The sequence below is a fragment of the Musa acuminata genome, chromosome BXJ2-1, assembly GCF_036884655.1.
Source record: "Musa acuminata AAA Group cultivar baxijiao chromosome BXJ2-1, Cavendish_Baxijiao_AAA, whole genome shotgun sequence".
Lineage (NCBI taxonomy): Eukaryota > Viridiplantae > Streptophyta > Magnoliopsida > Zingiberales > Musaceae > Musa > Musa acuminata.
The window spans coordinates 7,776,408-7,793,076 of record NC_088338.1 but is presented as its reverse complement, the minus strand read 5'-3'; the positions used below and the strand labels follow the sequence as shown (position 1 = coordinate 7,793,076).

The following is a 16,669-nucleotide window of genomic DNA, read 5'->3' as shown; positions in this document are numbered from 1 at the left end:
CTCACTGAAATGGATTAAATGCATGCGTCCTGCGCGAGGACATGACAAATGTGCTAACCTTTTGGGTTTGCTATACTGCACTATTTATGCATATGCTCGACCTTATTTATTAAGCAGGAGAGGGACAGATATAAGATTCGAGTTCGATCCTAAGGATTTGAATGGGGGGTAAGGGAGAGCAAGAAGCACCGGCATAAATAACCCAATCGATAACCCCACTAAGATAATATATTAGGGAGAGTAACGAGTTCTCTGGGAAGGAAAAAGGAAGGAGCAATTTATGAACAGCCTCACTTTGGCTTAAATCATGATCATTACCATCGACGAAGAGCAGTGAGACATACTTAGGACATCGTACAAGTGAACATTGGAAATCAACATGCTGCAAAGTTGGACAAATTTATTCCCAAGTCATCTTCTTCTAACATAGAAACGAGTCATCTAATTTGGTAAATGGAAGAAACAGAGAATGATAATGGCCACTTGCTCTAATATATAACACGCAGGATTACTGAAGAACAAGCAATATTAAATGTTTCCATCCCGCGTAAGTCTTCTAAATAATGCCGCAAGGAAGGCTTACTAGTGTCTAAGCAGATGACAGCGATTCCCAAAGTTCAGAGGTTCTACTGGCACAATAAGGAAATGAATAATATTCCCATCATTCCCTTTTAGCAGCTGCTTTTAGATTCAGAAACACAGCCCTGCATATTACAATACAAGGTAGCCATTAGCTTCAGATTACAAAATCATGTGTCATAAAACTAACATTAAATCCACATAAAAGATAAGCAGAAGGATGAATGATGCTAGTACATATGATGCGTGGCTTGCATTAGCCATGTGGATGATGAGGTGGCATCTTGGAACCATGATGTGTCGGCACTAGGGATCGCAACATGAGAGACCTCCGGGCTACTGTCAAAGGCACTATGGCGAACCCGATGAACTCTCGGCCACGAGCGCCATTGACCCCTCATATGAACGGTCCCTTCAAACCCAGTCTAGATCATGGTCACCAGGCACTGCTCTCATACCATAGTTTAGCAAAAGACCGACTCCACTACTGGACAAACTTACACCCATAAACAAAGCCCCTTAATGCTCCAGATTTAGCAAATCCATCTATTTGATTGCAGCATTAAAGGGGACTTGCAAAAGTTATCTGTTGTCCGTCAGCAATGTATGTGCTGAATGCACATGGCACTCAGGAGTTCTCTTCCACTTATCTTTTCGATACTACCGGAAGACCAATATCCAAGCTACCATCAGAGGCATCAGGCAATCCATCCTCTGGTTACCATTAGCAACTCATAAGAAAATGCTTCTGTCATGTAAGCTCACTTGACTGTCAACCATTTCACTCACCATAATTAGTAGTCTCAAATGGAGCGAGGCTTCACAGAATAATTCTTAATTATATTGTCAACTGACATTGAGAAACTAAAACAATTATCGTAGAATAAAATCTTAAATTTTATCTACTGTCTCCTTCTCCTTTTTCTATTTGCATGGATCTACACTGAAGATCAAAAATTTTATCAGCACTTAAAAGTGTACCAGCATATATGCAATTCTGGGAATACCTAGGCACTAAACTGCCGTTTTCAGCTTTTCATAACTCGTGCAACAAAGTTTTCACTCAAACCAACAAAATCCTCAGATGCATGGATGCTCACCAAGATGGTATTATTATAAGGACAGGTAAATGCTGAAACATAAATACAAAGAAAAGACTAAACATCAATTTTAACCATATTTCTTACTATTTCTGTTCCTATTTGCGCATGAGAAGAAAGGATTCTAAGCATCAAATGCTAATTTGAAGCCAATTGAATTTATAATGAGTCTCAAATGAATCGGCAAAGAAGAATTTACATAATCATGCATCAGAAAAAGTAATTAATGCTGTAATAACTACAAGGAAATCAATTAGAGAAGATCTATAAGAAAGTTAATTCAATGGAATGAGTCACACGAACCAGCATGAAGCAACAAAACTCTGGAACAGAACACGCAGCTGCAGAGGCATATACTGATAGTTTATCCAACCAACTACAGGCCAGAACTGCAGATGAAACCCCAATAAGACTTAACACACACACATGAGATGTCAGGCATACTAATAACCAAATATTGTCAGGAAATAGTACCTTCCATGCAGTCAACTGGACAGATGGGTAATCATTCCTTATTTTCCTCCTCACTAAACTAAATGATCTGCCTGCACTCAGAAACAACACAACAAGTTGAACAAATGCATATTTAAATTACTTGGTGTAGTCAATGTGTTCAGAAGCTTACGCCACAAAACATCACACTGTGCATAATTTTGAAGCAGGAAAGGATCAGAGCAAACAATGATTATCTCCAAATTAAACCATAAGCAAAAGAATTCTTTAGGTCTGACATTTGTATGTTGATAAATCTAGCAACTAAAGTTTTGACCTGATCAAATAATTTGAGTTGTAAAAGCTTAACAATGCTACTATTTAGAATAGGGAATTGAATATAGTGGTCTGAAAAAGAAATAGCCAATATGATCTTCATAAGACATCATATCCAACATGAACAAGATGAGCTTATTCACTCAAGAGCCAAATGCCTTATGGCTGAGCCTGCCAGCAGGAAAGATATTTGAAAACATAATCTAAATTTAAAGGTTTAAACAAAATAACGAATGACTAGGAAACAAATTAGACGAGTAAAAAGAATTTCAGTGAAGCACAGAGTGCATAGTTCGAACATCTCATAACAGGCGGCGGACAAGTATTGTATACAAAAAGATCAAATGGTTATGGCTCAGTAGACAACAAGCATTTGTCAATAACACAAGAATGAATTCCAAGAAAGAAATTTAGCCGAAGCAATGTTGTAAAATAGGAAAATTCATAGCAATGCAAACCTTCAACAACCAATCCATAGTAAGCCATAAAGAGAATATTGTTCCAAGGTGAGGCAGTAAGCTGTTCCAACAGTACCTGAAAATATCAAGTATTTGATGATAATTCAAAAACGCTACTCATACTCAGGTACTCGCTATATATTTTGTTTTCAGAGAAAAACAAGCATTGCAACATACACACCTTTTTTGCAACAGTTTCCTTTCCTTTCTTTCCCTCAAAAATTTTTTCCATGAGCTTGTGAAAGAAGTGACCAAATGGTCCAGAATGGAGAAAACCATAAAGCTGCAAAAAATTTGAAAGACTAAGTATGCAAGCTAAAATATTTGCAAGACTCAATCTTTTATTGACAGATAAACAATGTTTTATATAGTACATGAGAACTATCGAGCTAAAATCTTTTGCCATTTCCACAAAAAGAGAAACCACAAGGTCCACAATTATCAAACTAAAACCATTTTCCCTTCCCTAAATATGAAAATAAACAATCTAATCTTATTCTCTCAACCCAAATAGCTTTCTTCAAGGCCAACTGCTGCAAAGTGAAGGCCTAATTCTCCACATACTTCTTTATTTTTCAGTTGTAAACAGCACGCGCCCAATCTTGACCCAAAGATAATTAACCCTGGAGAACCGTGCTTTCTTTTTATCCTCGTATCCATTACATCAACTGACTCACATGGTTTCCTTGAACATGTCAGAACATCTTGTACACTTTTTCTTACTCCAATTAATGTTCCCTGTAACTTATCAGCATTTCAATCAATTAATATCCTATCTTCCTTAAAAACACCAACCATCTATCTCCAAAATAAGGACTAAAATAACCTGGACTTACGTCTTGACGAAAATGATGAACTGACAATTTGGGATTTTGGAATATGTTCACTTTGAATGGACGAACCAAAGTTACTGAAAAGTAAAATTGATGACCATGACTCGCGGAACATGACTTTTTATATTATACCGAGATCAGTCAGAGACGTCAATAGCAGTAATCTAGCCAAATGTTTCACCAATATAGAGCAAAAAATTGATACAGTGAAAAAGGTATTTTCGACCCAAAAACAGAATCGACCGAAAGAGTTGGAATATCATACCGCGATGAGAAGCAACCTTCTCAACTGGAGCTTCCTGATCCCAGAGATATACTGGGCAATCGCATCACTGCACCCAGCCAACACCCCTGAAGTGATGGCCTACCAAGAAACAAGGGAACCAACAAAGTAAAACACCAGTACGCTATCTCAAGGCACTAACTTTGACATGGCAATAGCAGGACCGAAGCAGAGGAAACGAGAAGGGCATGAAAACAAACAACAACCTTAGTTCTCAGGGGATGGGCTTGGAGTAGCTGAAGGTAGCGCTGCCATGCGACGGTCACGATCTCCGACATATCTGGGAGCAGAAGAAGGATCAGCAGCGCGCCCTTCCTCTCGGCTGTTGGGGTTTTGGGAAGAGGAAGGGGAGGAAGAGAGTGAAGTTAAAAAGGAAAGCAAAGACGGGGAATATAGGAAGGTTGGAAGAAAGGGGGGGTGGATTTTGAAGGTGACGGAATGGGTAGGTGATCGAGTCAGTCAACTGCGTGAGATGTGATGTGATGAATGCGAGGGGGAAGTATCCAATTAAAACCGGTGGGGGCAAAGCCATAATGACCACGACGAGTCAGGTGCGAGCTACCCTTCATCATCTTATTTCCCATTTGCTTTTCCTTTCCTTTTTCTTTTCTTCGCAAATTCTATTCCCCTTATATATATATATATATAAGATGAATTCATGAAAAAAAAATATTTTTAAAATTTTGGTACATAATTTTTGAAATAACACATTGGTTTTGCGAAAAAATCATTTTGCCCATTTTCTCATCGGATCTATCATCACTTTTGTCATTTTTTTGTCATCCGCAACCTTCGTATGAGGGTTTGCAATTACCCTAGCCCCCATTCCACTATGTGGGATCATCCCCCTCCGCAGGCTAACTGTCGTGATAATTAATCATCTCTTCCATTATACACAGGGTTATCGTTCATTGATTGTGGGTGAGTATTATCGTCACAATTTGTTGGGTTCCGATAAATATGACGACGAAGACAATAGCTAACATACTAGGTTGGGTAAAGATCGAGAGGATAATCAATAAAAGGATAAAATGATCATTTAAAAAATATTATTTTAAAAAATTTTCTATATATATATAAATATATATGATCGATTAGTGACATGGCGAATAACGGAGATTGAGAAATAAATTGAAAATATCCTTCCAAATCGAAGATTTATTCGACGTTCCATTCAAACATTTGACGAAATCAACAAAGTGTGAAATGTGCCCCATCTGAGTTGAATGGTGTGAGAAGAAGAAATTGGCGGGAAGATAACATCGAGAAAAGGGAGAAGAAAGCAGAAATAATATACGAAGGGGTGGACCTGCCTGCACAGCAAAAGGACTGCTCTCGGTCCGTCACCGTCTTAGGGGCGACTCGACCTCCAATCTCAGGCACACCTGTTGGGGACCGGAGTTGCTCCTGGTTTCTGGGATCAGATAGAGAGAGAGGTATAGAGAAAAAGAAAGCATCGAGTTGTGGATTTGTTCTCTTATGGTTAAGTTATGGGTATTAATATATTGAACGACTAATCTTACGACTAAGGGTGGCAAAAACCCGAACAAGTTTGATCCATCTAAACTCTCATGCAAAAAAGTAGATTGATATTTGATAAAGGGTTTTTTTACACTTGGACGATCTGATATCATAGTAGCCTCACTGACCGACGTTGATTCGATACAACATATATATCAATCATCTCCGCACATCAATCGGAACATTTCACTTCATAAGTCTACGTTTGATAATTATAATGCTCTGTGCTTCAGTGGACACCTTTATAATCGAATAATGATCGATGATTCTATGCAAATATCACATGGATTAATTCCTCATTTAATTTTAATAATTAATTGAGTTTTCTATAAAAAGGCCTCGGATGTTATCTGAAAATTATGTTAAATTACTTTCCACGTAGTCTATTCAATTAACTTAAGCATCGAAGAAATTTTTATTTAGTATACGCTTGATTCAGTTTTTATAAGATTTCTTATCGAACCTCTTGTTTTTCGATACTAAACCTATGACAAGATCGATTGAGATTGGTTTTGAATTTTTAATGTGTTGAATAATTAAAATTTATAATAATATTATTATAACTTATCATTATCATTAAAATTGAAATAGATATCAACTCAACGAATGCTCAAGTCATTAGATCACTTATCGAATCAATTGGATATATATATATATATATATATATATATATATATTAGTGAATGTTGGTGATGTCTAAATCATTTCAAATCAATTTAGGTCCGTATATATAGGAACTCTGATGTGACTAAATGAGAGACCCAAATGTGTACGAAGACTGAGATTGTGATTCCGATGAGATCTCGCAAACATTTTAGTTAGTTTCAATAGCATGATGAACTTAATATATAAGAATATTTTATGATACAAATAAAAAATTTAATAAAATTTTATATTAAATTAATACAATTATTGTTCGAGATCTGTTTTCATTAATTAACTATGTCGTCAGAATCATGATTGAACATATCTTTTTCCATCGCTAAATTATCTTTTTGCCGTATGAATCAAAGGACGAGACAGCCGAGCTATGTTTCACGAGTTGTACAGCGCAAGTATCGATCTTTAGCGAGATTGGGTGTCATCTTCGACACTAATGCACCGAATCCAACTTTAAGTTTCATATATAGATATCATATTTATACCGAATCGTATATATGGTATGTCCGATAGCATTGGACCGAGTGATGGGTGCGATGATCTCCTCACTAATGACCCAAATCGATGCAGTGAAGTGATGTCTCGTTTGACCATTTGGATCACGCGTGTTTACATGACAGATTTGTGTGAAGAACTGAACGTATCACGAGACCTGCATGGCATGGGGAAACCCATCGGTCTCACCTCTATCTAACTCGACGACATAAAAAGTCACAAAGACATGATTGAAATAACCCCCACGGGAGCGCCGTACATTGGAATGACGTTTGTCTACTGTTGTGCAGACTTCTTTTATCACGTTAACTTGACCTCACCTACACCGGCAGAGAGTTGAAGGGGGGATCGCCTCGGAAGCCGCATGCCAGCGACTTGGCTTCTCAGTGACTAGTTGAGAACTGTTGCAGCTTTGACTTGCCATTGCTGCTCCGAGCTGGGAAGACGAACGATGTGCGGCGTGATCGTGGTGGTTTGCAACAACACGCTTCATTGATATTTTACGCATCAAGTAGCAAAAACGGACAACCTGTTTTCCTCCGCCGCGTGCATGCAGTAGTACGTATACTGACACCAATCTTCGAAGCTAATTATATATTACGTTAAACCTCAGCAATATTTAATTTTTTAGATTTAAAAAATTATATTATTTTTTTAAATTATAAAAGTAAAATAATATATAAAAATAATTTTAATTTTTTAATTGATGGTGATGGACGATAGCGTCATTGAAAGCTGCAGATGGTTGATGTAGATGAATAGAGCGACGACAACGACAATGAGAGATAAGACCCGCTCTATATTTGTATCGACGCTGACGTAATTGTCCGGTAGCCCTTTTGTTGCTTTGCATCTGTGTCGACATCGAAGTAGTTGTTGAGTGATGAAAGTGCCGCCAATGCAAATGTCGAGCGGTGAAAGTACCGCTCAATAATTACGTCGACACCGACGTAAATGCAAATGCCGAGTAGTCATTTCGTCACTTGACAACTACGTCGATTTCGATGCAACAAGTCACCCTTTAGCCACTCTGTAATTGTGTTGTCGATATCGATACATCAACATCGACGTAGTTGTCGAGCGATGTCTCTCTGCATTTGTGTCAACGTCGATGCAAATGTCGAGTGACTCTTTCACCGTTAGTAATTGCATCAACGCCAATGCAGATGTAGAGCGACGAAAGGATCGCTCGACAACTACATCGATGTTGATGTAGATACAAAGTGACCATAATCTCTCGTTGTTAATTTTCTCATCCACAATAACCACTTGTGACCCCTAATGGTGCTGTCGTCCGTCACTACCAACTAGAATATTAAAATTAAATTTTTATCTATTAATTTCTTATTTTTTTCGTAAAACCGATGACACTATGTTAAATGAACCTAAATCTTTTATTTTCATAATTATAGAGATTCCTATGTAATTAACCCAATCTTTGTCATGTGAATTAATTCATTTAATTGTAGTCGGATCATAGAAGATTCATTAATTAATTAGATTGTATGATATCACATGCATACCTTTTTTTTTTTTTTTGAAAAAACTTCCTATATATAAGATAAAAAGAAGATGCGTCAAGGGAATGATCTCAAGGATCGGGGAGTTAAGTTACAAATTTGGTCCATAACCTAATAAATTTAGATTTTTGGATTGATTTCATGTTCAATCTAATATATGTTGACTTTGATCGGCTTAACTTAAACTTTATTCGATTTATAACATGGCATGACAGAAGGGATTGATAGGTAAGTCCAAGATATGGATTTGACTGAACAAATTGGAAAAAAAAAATGAAGTCATTGTCAACTTGTAAGTTTTACTGAATGAATACGAATACGGACAAAGCTGAATGAGTGAATCATCTCGTTGTGTTAGAAAATATACAAAGTAAGTTTGAACGAATATGAGAAAAATACTAGTATGATTACATAACGCATAGACGCAGATAGTATGAATATGAGAAGACATAAAAAAAAAAAATTTCATGTTAGATAAAAATAAATGAACCAAGAGAACAGTTATATATCATTAATGATTGAATGAGTGGAGGTTATATATAATGAATATAACATAATTATAATGAGATCTATCAAATTGATTTAATTAAAATTGAAACCATGTCAAGAATTTATGATTGGAACTCCTCCATACAAAGATGTGAAACAAACTCTTAGAATTTATGGTTGGAGGTTTTTAGTTTTTCTTAATCGATTCCCTTTTCTAATATAGATTAATAACCAACAAGCCATTTGCACTATGACTTTTCTCGTCACTCTCTTTAAGTGGATTGATGAGTCATTAAAGGTCAGACATTAACTCAATCCAAAGACTTAAGCTATTAGGTTATGAGTCAAACCTATTATATATAACCTAATGTTATGAAGCGGATTCACTCATCCATATCTACCACGCCATGATGTTATCTATCTTTATTCGATCAAACCATAGGTCAAACACTAATTCAACATAAAAGCTTGAGCTACTTGGATATGGGCCAAATAATATATATAATACAATATTTTCAATTCTTAGTTCTCACTCCGTGTCTTCTTTATCTCAATACTATTTGATTCAAGGAAATATATGATTGTTTGTGATCAGATTGAGCTCCATTAATATTATACAATCTCAGATAGATTGAACTTTTGAGTGGAATACCTCATATTCAAGCTTGAATTTTCATGAACAAGCTATCATGTAGAGCGATTAAAAGATGTTTTAAACAAACTCGACAAAACAATGTGGTGAAATAAAATGTTTCGGTGAAGATGGCATATACCATAATGTGTCAATAGTTTCAAAGATATAGGGAGAAAGAGTTGGTGAAAATGAGAGCAAATTGCAATTTCCGACTCGAGATAAAGCAAAATTCAATGATCAGTAGGAGATATTACATTACAAATAAATGTGATATATATATATATATATATATATATATATATATTCAGAAAACAGAAAATAAGAAATCAATTATCCTTTTTATTTTTTTATTATTCTCCAAAAGTAAATAAAAGTTGAACCATTCCAACACAGACCATTTACTTATTCTCTTCAATTCAATATGCTAATGAAAGAAAAAGGGCTTGTCATATATCACTAGTTTTTTTTCAACCAAATGAACACTTTGGTCATCTATTCAGATATGAAATATGTTTTGGTCATCTATCTAATCGGACCAATCCATATTGATGTGTTGATACATAATATATTGATATGTTTTAAGGAGAACAAAAGAAGAGGAAGGATAGTTATTTTATTTGTGGATCATATCAAATATGTTTTGGTCATCTATCTAATCAGACCAATCCATATCGATGTATTGATACATAATATATTGATATGTTTTAAGGAGAAAAAAAGAAGAGGAAGAGATTAGAAAGGAAGAGCATATAAGAGAAAGAAGAAGATAATGAAGATAGGAAGAAGAGTAAATAGAAAGAGAAGGTGGTGGAGGAATAGGTAGACGTAGGAGGAGAGATGACTAAAAAGAATAAGAGAAAACATACCTTTAATAACAGATGATGATCATTAAAGGTAGATGAAGGAAAGAGAAGACAATGATGCTCATATAACGAGTTAGAGTGAATTGCCCGAGGATGATCCATCTGCCGATCTACACTTAAGCTAATATTACTAATTATTTCATATCGATCCGAGTAAAACGATAATCTTTAATTTTTTATATATTTATTCTCTATAAAATCCTTAGATAGATTTTATAACAATAATAATGATGGATTTTATAATAATAATAATAATGATGAATTTCATAAAATCCGTATCGACGGAGCAAAACGAAGTGGACCTCACCACCTTATAAATAACCTCCAATAATAATAATCCCTTCAAGCATGCGGGTCTTCTTCTCCGCTTGGGTTTCTTCGCTTCCCCGACTTGGCTTCGTTCCTTCTGCTCCCATTTCTCCCTTCTCACTCATCTCTTCTTCTCTGCACCCTTTTTGACTCTTCAATCTTGCTTCTTCTTCTTCTTCTTCTTCTTCTTCTCCCTTTGTTCTTCCGTCACCATTTCATCATCTTAAAGATTTGATCTTTGCGGTAAAAGATTTGATTACCGCCGAAAGATCATACTTTTATGACGAAAGCTCCGGGTTCGGGGATGGCGAAGTACGCGAGGCAGGTCAGGATTAGCGGGGAGGCGGCGGTTGCGGACGCCGCCCACCAGCAGTCCTCCTTTGGGGTTCACACCAGGGCCAAAACCCTGGCACTCAAGCGCCTCCAGGAGTCCTCGCCGGCGGAAGCCTACTCCTACCTCCAGCTCCGGAACCGCCGCCTCCAAAAGCACCTCCCCGCCCCCTCCTCCGTTAGGTCTAGGCCCGCTGCCAAGAACACGCTGAGCGCTAACCCTAATTCCGGCCCTACCCCCAAGTTCAGCAGCAATCCGCCAGCAGGAATGGGGGAGAGTCGAGTGAATTCGGACTCCGCGGGGTCGGTGTCCATGAGGAATCGCTGCTTAAAGAAGGCAAAGGCGTCGTCAGAGGCGGCGGTGGCTGTTCCGGAAGCCTCATCTAAGGATGATGCTGGTTCGGAAGCTTCCTTTGGGGAAAATGTTCTTGAGCTCGAGGCAAGCAGGTTGGTTTTCTCAAACCCTTCCAAGATTTGGATTTGGAGTCCGTTCTTTCTTGTGCGTCACCATCTCGGTGGCTACCGGCATTGCCAATGATCACTTGTTCTACTTTGTTCCTCCGGATTTTTCGGCTTTCTTAGCTGATTAGAAGGCTTTTGGCCGCAAAAGGCACGCCTTTTTCAACCATTGTTTATTTCTCTGTCTAATTTCTTCGATTCCACTGTTTACATGAGACATCTGAAGTGTGGTTTTCTATAAAGCCCGTGAATTAAATATCTTTGCGAACATTAAGTACCGTAAGCTTCCTTTAAGACACTGTTCTTGGGATCATCAAAGTCCATGTTCCAGGTTGGCCTTCGTTGATCTTTATCCTCCCTTCTTACTTGCTCCAATCTGCTTTGCTTCAAATTTCCTCCGGTAGAACCAGTTGGGTCTTTTTTTACCATGATTCACGAAACCGAAGTACTGTCAGAAGACGAACTCGTTGTGCATGGTACACACTGCTTTTCTTACCATGTTCCTTTTCTACCCGTCACTGCTTTCACTATCAATCTGATCCCTCTGGCTGGATTGTCCTCTACTGGTGCTGTGACTGCAATATTGTCTTTCTTCTTACCATGTTCCTTGATAGAAAATTGACAAGTACTTGATCAGATCGGTACTGTTTTCTTGTTTGGTCACCTCTCATTAGGTTTCAAGAACTAAAATGTCATAAAAAATTCTCTTAAGCTTGCATGTGTGTTTTGCCATGCATGCTCACTGTCCGTAGCACTAGAGATGATTTCGTTGCTGTTCAAACCTTCTTGGCTGCAGGAGTGCGAGAGAGTCCACACCTTGCAGTTTGACAAGGAATTCGGACACCATTGGCTCGCCTGGTTCAACAACTCGGCCTACTAAGTTCACTGTCAGCAGTAAGAGGCAGGCATCGCCCATCGTCCCAACTGACCCTGAAATGGAAGAGCTTTTTGCAGGCCCCGAACAACTCCAACAAAGTAGATTTATAGAAAGGTACGAGTTTATCTGTGCTTTGAACTCCTCGCAGTTATTTGAGGCTTAGAACAGATTTATTGCGAGAGTAATCAAACGTTGCGGTCACCTGCGATTGCTGTCGCCTTTTGTCAGGTACAACTTCGATGTGGCGAAAGATCAACCCCTTCCTGGGCGCTATGAATGGGTGAAATTGGACTCTTAGATGCTTTGCCATTAACCTCTCTGCCTCTGACCGAGATACATTTGAACGAGGGCTGCCTGCTTCGGAACGGTGGCATCACTAACCCTTCCTTTCTCCAGAAAGGATGCTCGCACCAAAGATTAGTGTTTCTCCAGAAAAGGACAAGAACCCTTGAAGTGGGAGTGGGAGCCCCATCCAATAATATAACATCATAACAAGTGTCATTACCCCTGTTTGTATCTTGTGTATACGAGTGGTGGTGAAATTGAGATGTCTTTGTGAGGAAGCATGACCTGTTTGTATCTTGGAGACAGATCAGTTCTGCTGCTGATATTGGGCTTCTTTGCCATTGCCTCCTTGGAAGCTGTTCTCTCTTTTTCTGGGTCATAAGCTGCACCTATTGCTGTCGAAATCTACCTTGTGCTTTTCTATCATGCGCATTGAGATTCTTCCCGACGCTGCATAAATAGCACGCATTTGTAATAAAATCCAAATTCCTGAGAAGAAGCAACTCACGGGGAGCGATACAGAACAAAGATGAAATGCAAATGGCCGGAGAGCGAGATTATCCTTTGATATATAGATGCCTTGCGAGCAAGAGAATTGAAGTTAAAGATGATGGAAACACAATTACATGGTCTTTCATTCTTTTCGGAGATCGATTCCAGCCTTCTTAGCAACAGCATCCAAGCCATTCTTCTCGATGGTCTTCAGCGCCTTGGTGGACAACCGCAGCTTCACGTATCGCTTTCCAGCTTCCCACCAGACCCTCTTGTACTGTAAGTTAACAAACTGCAACTTCTTCGTCTTGTGGTTCGAGAACGAGACTTTATTAGCCCTGTTTGCCTTCTTCCCAGTGAACGGGCACACCCGGCCTGAAACCAAGAGAAGGATTCAGTGCCACCGGCCTTTAATCCTCCTCCATCAGGAAGTTCTAGGTCAAGTACTTGTGGAAGCAGAGCGTGAGTTTTCTTTTTTGGTTGGGGCACAATGATTAGCTAATGCTAGCCAAGATGCAATCATAGAAATGCTCTAATCAAAATTACCGTATTGTACAATAAATCAATAACGATGCACACAAATTATACAGTTCATAGGATGAAATAATATAGATGTAAAGTGCATGGATGCATATAGTGAATAAAGCTGGCATGATTAGAACAACATTTATTAAAAGAGGAAACATATGTGATGTACCTAATCTACAAAAGATAAACAAACAAATGGTCAGCAACATATGTTAGCTGACATAAGAAAAAATATTCAACAACAGAATATATAAGAAATCCATATACGACCACAAAGCGTCGAAGAAAAAGAACACCATTACCACTCTAGAATCATAAGCTACAATAGAGAGAAACCACGATAAAAAATAAAAAAAAAGAAAACATGATATCCTTTACAAAAAGAAAAAAAGAAAGTGGTGGAAAACTTAAATCGCTACTTTACGTGAAATTATTGGCAATGGAACTTGACCGACCTTACCAAAAAAAAAAAAAAGGAACTTGACCAATTTATAAATGTGCCCTTATATTTTTCAAGAGATTGGAGGTTCATTTTTTTTTTTAATTTGTTACGTCGCACCAAAAATAGAGTTCGCACGGATTTCTCCTAAACTTTGCTTTGCATGGGTGTGAGAAATAGCCTAAGATTTATTCTTCCAACAAGGCATCTGGATCATGGTAGAAGAGATTTCTCTTTCAGAACTAAGCAGAAATGTTAATGTCGAGATGGCTTTGAGTATCTACCTGCTTGATCTCTAAGCAAACCAATAGTATCCTAAATCTGATAGCTACCATAAAAACATCACCACACTTGAATTGTGTTATTACCTTAATTATTTACCAGTAAGACATGAAAGAATGACACAAAATAGCAGTTGGCAGCTTGACATTGCTTCCGTCATCGATCTAGTCTTTACTGCTACAGAACACCTATGCGTAAGGCATAAGATGAGGGATGCACTATTACATGTAAGATGTCAGCTCCAATTAAGTAAACAAAACGAATTGTAAAGCTATCATGCCCGCAATACATGACATCTAGATATGTACCAGATGGGCCTGTTACCCCTTCTTTAAAACAAATTAAATAGATCAAACAGCAGAATACAACACAAAGATAGGACTATTTTTGGAAAATGGAACATCAAACCAACATTTTGTTGGAGTATAAATCAAACTTTGTGATTAGATAAGATTTGAGTTTAGGAGTCTTAGTCAAGATAGGATTCCCTATTGTAGTTAATAGTTAAAATCTTGAATTCACCCCTCCATAAATAAAGAGTTCATGTAATGCTTTAGGCATACAACTGAGAGAAAAGATGAATTAAATTAGAGGTTCAGAGATTTAAGGTCTAAGAGAGATGGTAAGTTTTATGTTTAATAAGAGTTTTTAGTTTTTGAATATTCTCTACTCCTCGATGCTCCTTTATGATTTCTTGATGCCCATTATCTTTCATGAGAAATTTCCTAACATGGTATCAGAGTTTTGTGATTTCTAACACCTTTCAAGGATATCAAGATTCAATCATGACACAATATGCTAAAAGTTCATTTAAACCATCTAAGGCAATAACAAACACATCTTATGCATATTTGAAAAAAAGAGAGCATATTTTATCCCACCAACTAAGGATCCAAAAATAATCAAGACATTAAACTAGACAAAGTGAGATGTTATATGCTAACTTCACAAAAAATGATTCTATATGTATGAATATTTTGACTCCAAAGACTACATCAGGAATCGAATGGCTAAAGAAATAGCCACGATTTGGCATATTTGCTCGTGTCTGAAGTTCACAAGCCTAAATGTTGCCTATAGGTCCCCTGGCGAAATTAGGAAGAAGAAAGATAAAAATTTGATGCATCAAACAGTGACATACTAATGAGAGTCAGAAATGAAAATTTTCCCTCTATCGACTGAACATCCAATCTTACACTCTGGGAACGAGTCTTGTCCCTGAAGCAGGACAGCACTTGACTTCACATAGACGATCCGTGTAGATGTGAAACAGTACTAACCACATGACACTAGGAAGGAAATATTAAAATCGCTCCCCTTCTTCCTCCTCTTTTTTTTTTTTTTTTCCCCTCTGTTACTAAAGCAGCAAAACTAGTGGCTTCTTTCGAATTTCGCAACAATTCGACCACCGAAACACTTGACAGGGAGTGCAGAAGAGCAAAGAGCCAAACAAATAAATAATTAAATAAACAAAGAAGAGCATAGCACGAATCGGACAAGGGAAAAGGGGTCGAAGGGTTCGTTACGGGCAACAACGGGGTGAACCCGAGCCGTAGGAAGAGGGAGAGAGGGTCGGGAAGTGACGACGGCGGGGGTGACAATGGGGGAGCCGACCAACTGGGACCTCCCGAAGCGTAATGCTCGCATCGAAGTCGGCCTCGACACAGAAGACGCAATCCCGGAGACGGTCATGGAAACCCTAAGCTTGGCCGCAGAAGACGGAGGGGGAAGAGAAGAATAAGTCCTTCCGAAGCAAACCGCCAAGTGTCCAGGCAATGTCGCCGCCATTCTTTGCACCCTCGATTTCTTTTCCGTCGCTTTGTTGGTGTTATGTGAGTGGCGGAGGCGTGCGAGGAAAGCAGAAAGGAAAAGCGAGGCAAAGATAGGGTGCGGATAGATGAACAAAATATGGAGATAAGGTGGGCATTGGTTTGCCGTCCATCATGTCTAGACTTTGCGCCGAGAAAATTCTCTCTTCGCGAACCCGGCCCATATCCCTTCTCATGGTGAGTGTCCAGGCCCAGTCACGCTAGATCACCAGAGCCCGTTGGCATAGCCAGCTCGGCGCTGACTCACTTTGCCCTGCTCCAAAGAACCGGCAAGAAGCCGACGCTTTTCTATGACCAAGAAAAATGCGTTCCATTGACGAACCAGCGTCGCATTTCCTCGTTTCGGTCCCAAACGCGCATGAGTTTTTCTACATTACCAGAAAACCATCATCATAGAATGTGCAGCAGAAGCAAAACGGAGAGACTTTCTTCGATTACGAATGCTGTCGCACGATTTTTCTTCTTTTTTTCTTGCTGGTGTTTAGATCGCTGGTGCATACCGGCGGCGTACTTTGTCCGCTCGATTTCCCCAGCCAGCAGCGCACCATTCGCAGCAACGTCTGCGGATTAGATGCGCGTGCATAAATCTTGCACACATGTAAAGAAAGCAGCGCTTCATGTTCAGGAACTTGAAAC

General features: G+C 38.5%; 3 protein-coding genes across 3 annotated transcripts; 1 reads left to right on the top strand and 2 right to left on the bottom strand.

Moving 5' to 3' along the window:
* Positions 1–380: 380 nt before the first annotated feature.
* Positions 381–4,485, bottom strand: LOC135598725 (peroxisomal membrane protein PMP22-like). The gene is made up of 7 exons (XM_065092987.1): positions 4,228–4,485; positions 4,004–4,102; positions 3,087–3,188; positions 2,906–2,981; positions 2,154–2,224; positions 1,983–2,068; positions 381–704 (listed from the first exon to the last, which is right to left on the bottom strand). Exons 1-7 carry the CDS (start codon positions 4,297–4,299, stop codon positions 662–664), a joined length of 549 nt encoding a protein of 182 aa, XP_064949059.1. The 5' UTR covers positions 4,300–4,485; the 3' UTR covers positions 381–661.
* A 5,981-nt stretch (positions 4,486–10,466) lies between these two features.
* LOC135598723 (cyclin-dependent kinase inhibitor 4-like) lies at positions 10,467–12,811 on the top strand. The gene is made up of 3 exons (XM_065092985.1): positions 10,467–11,289; positions 12,098–12,292; positions 12,407–12,811. Exons 1-3 carry the CDS (start codon positions 10,793–10,795, stop codon positions 12,474–12,476), a joined length of 762 nt encoding a protein of 253 aa, XP_064949057.1. The 5' UTR covers positions 10,467–10,792; the 3' UTR covers positions 12,477–12,811.
* A 182-nt stretch (positions 12,812–12,993) lies between these two features.
* Positions 12,994–16,109, bottom strand: LOC103992693 (large ribosomal subunit protein bL28c). Its single transcript, XM_009412506.3, has 2 exons — positions 15,731–16,109; positions 12,994–13,330 (listed from the first exon to the last, which is right to left on the bottom strand). Exons 1-2 carry the CDS (start codon positions 15,990–15,992, stop codon positions 13,098–13,100), a joined length of 495 nt encoding a protein of 164 aa, XP_009410781.2. The 5' UTR covers positions 15,993–16,109; the 3' UTR covers positions 12,994–13,097.
* Between the last annotated feature and the right edge of the window lie 560 nt (positions 16,110–16,669).

Coding starts and splice junctions, on each gene's coding strand:
- LOC135598725 (XM_065092987.1), bottom strand. CDS start 4,299: ATGTCGGAGATCGTGACCGTCGCATGGCAGCGCTACCTTCAGCTACTC. Junction 4,103..4,227: donor CCCATCCCCTGAGAACTAAG/GTTGTTGTTTGT, acceptor GTTTCTTGGTAG/GCCATCACTTCAGGGGTGTT. Junction 2,069..2,153: donor TCCAGTTGACTGCATGGAAG/GTACTATTTCCT, acceptor TTTCATCTGCAG/TTCTGGCCTGTAGTTGGTTG.
- LOC103992693 (XM_009412506.3), bottom strand. CDS start 15,992: ATGGCGGCGACATTGCCTGGACACTTGGCGGTTTGCTTCGGAAGGACT. Junction 13,331..15,730: donor GGTTCACCCCGTTGTTGCCC/GTAACGAACCCT, acceptor TCTTGGTTTCAG/GCCGGGTGTGCCCGTTCACT.
- LOC135598723 (XM_065092985.1), top strand. CDS start 10,793: ATGACGAAAGCTCCGGGTTCGGGGATGGCGAAGTACGCGAGGCAGGTC. Junction 11,290..12,097: donor CTTGAGCTCGAGGCAAGCAG/GTTGGTTTTCTC, acceptor TCTTGGCTGCAG/GAGTGCGAGAGAGTCCACAC. Junction 12,293..12,406: donor CAAAGTAGATTTATAGAAAG/GTACGAGTTTAT, acceptor GCCTTTTGTCAG/GTACAACTTCGATGTGGCGA.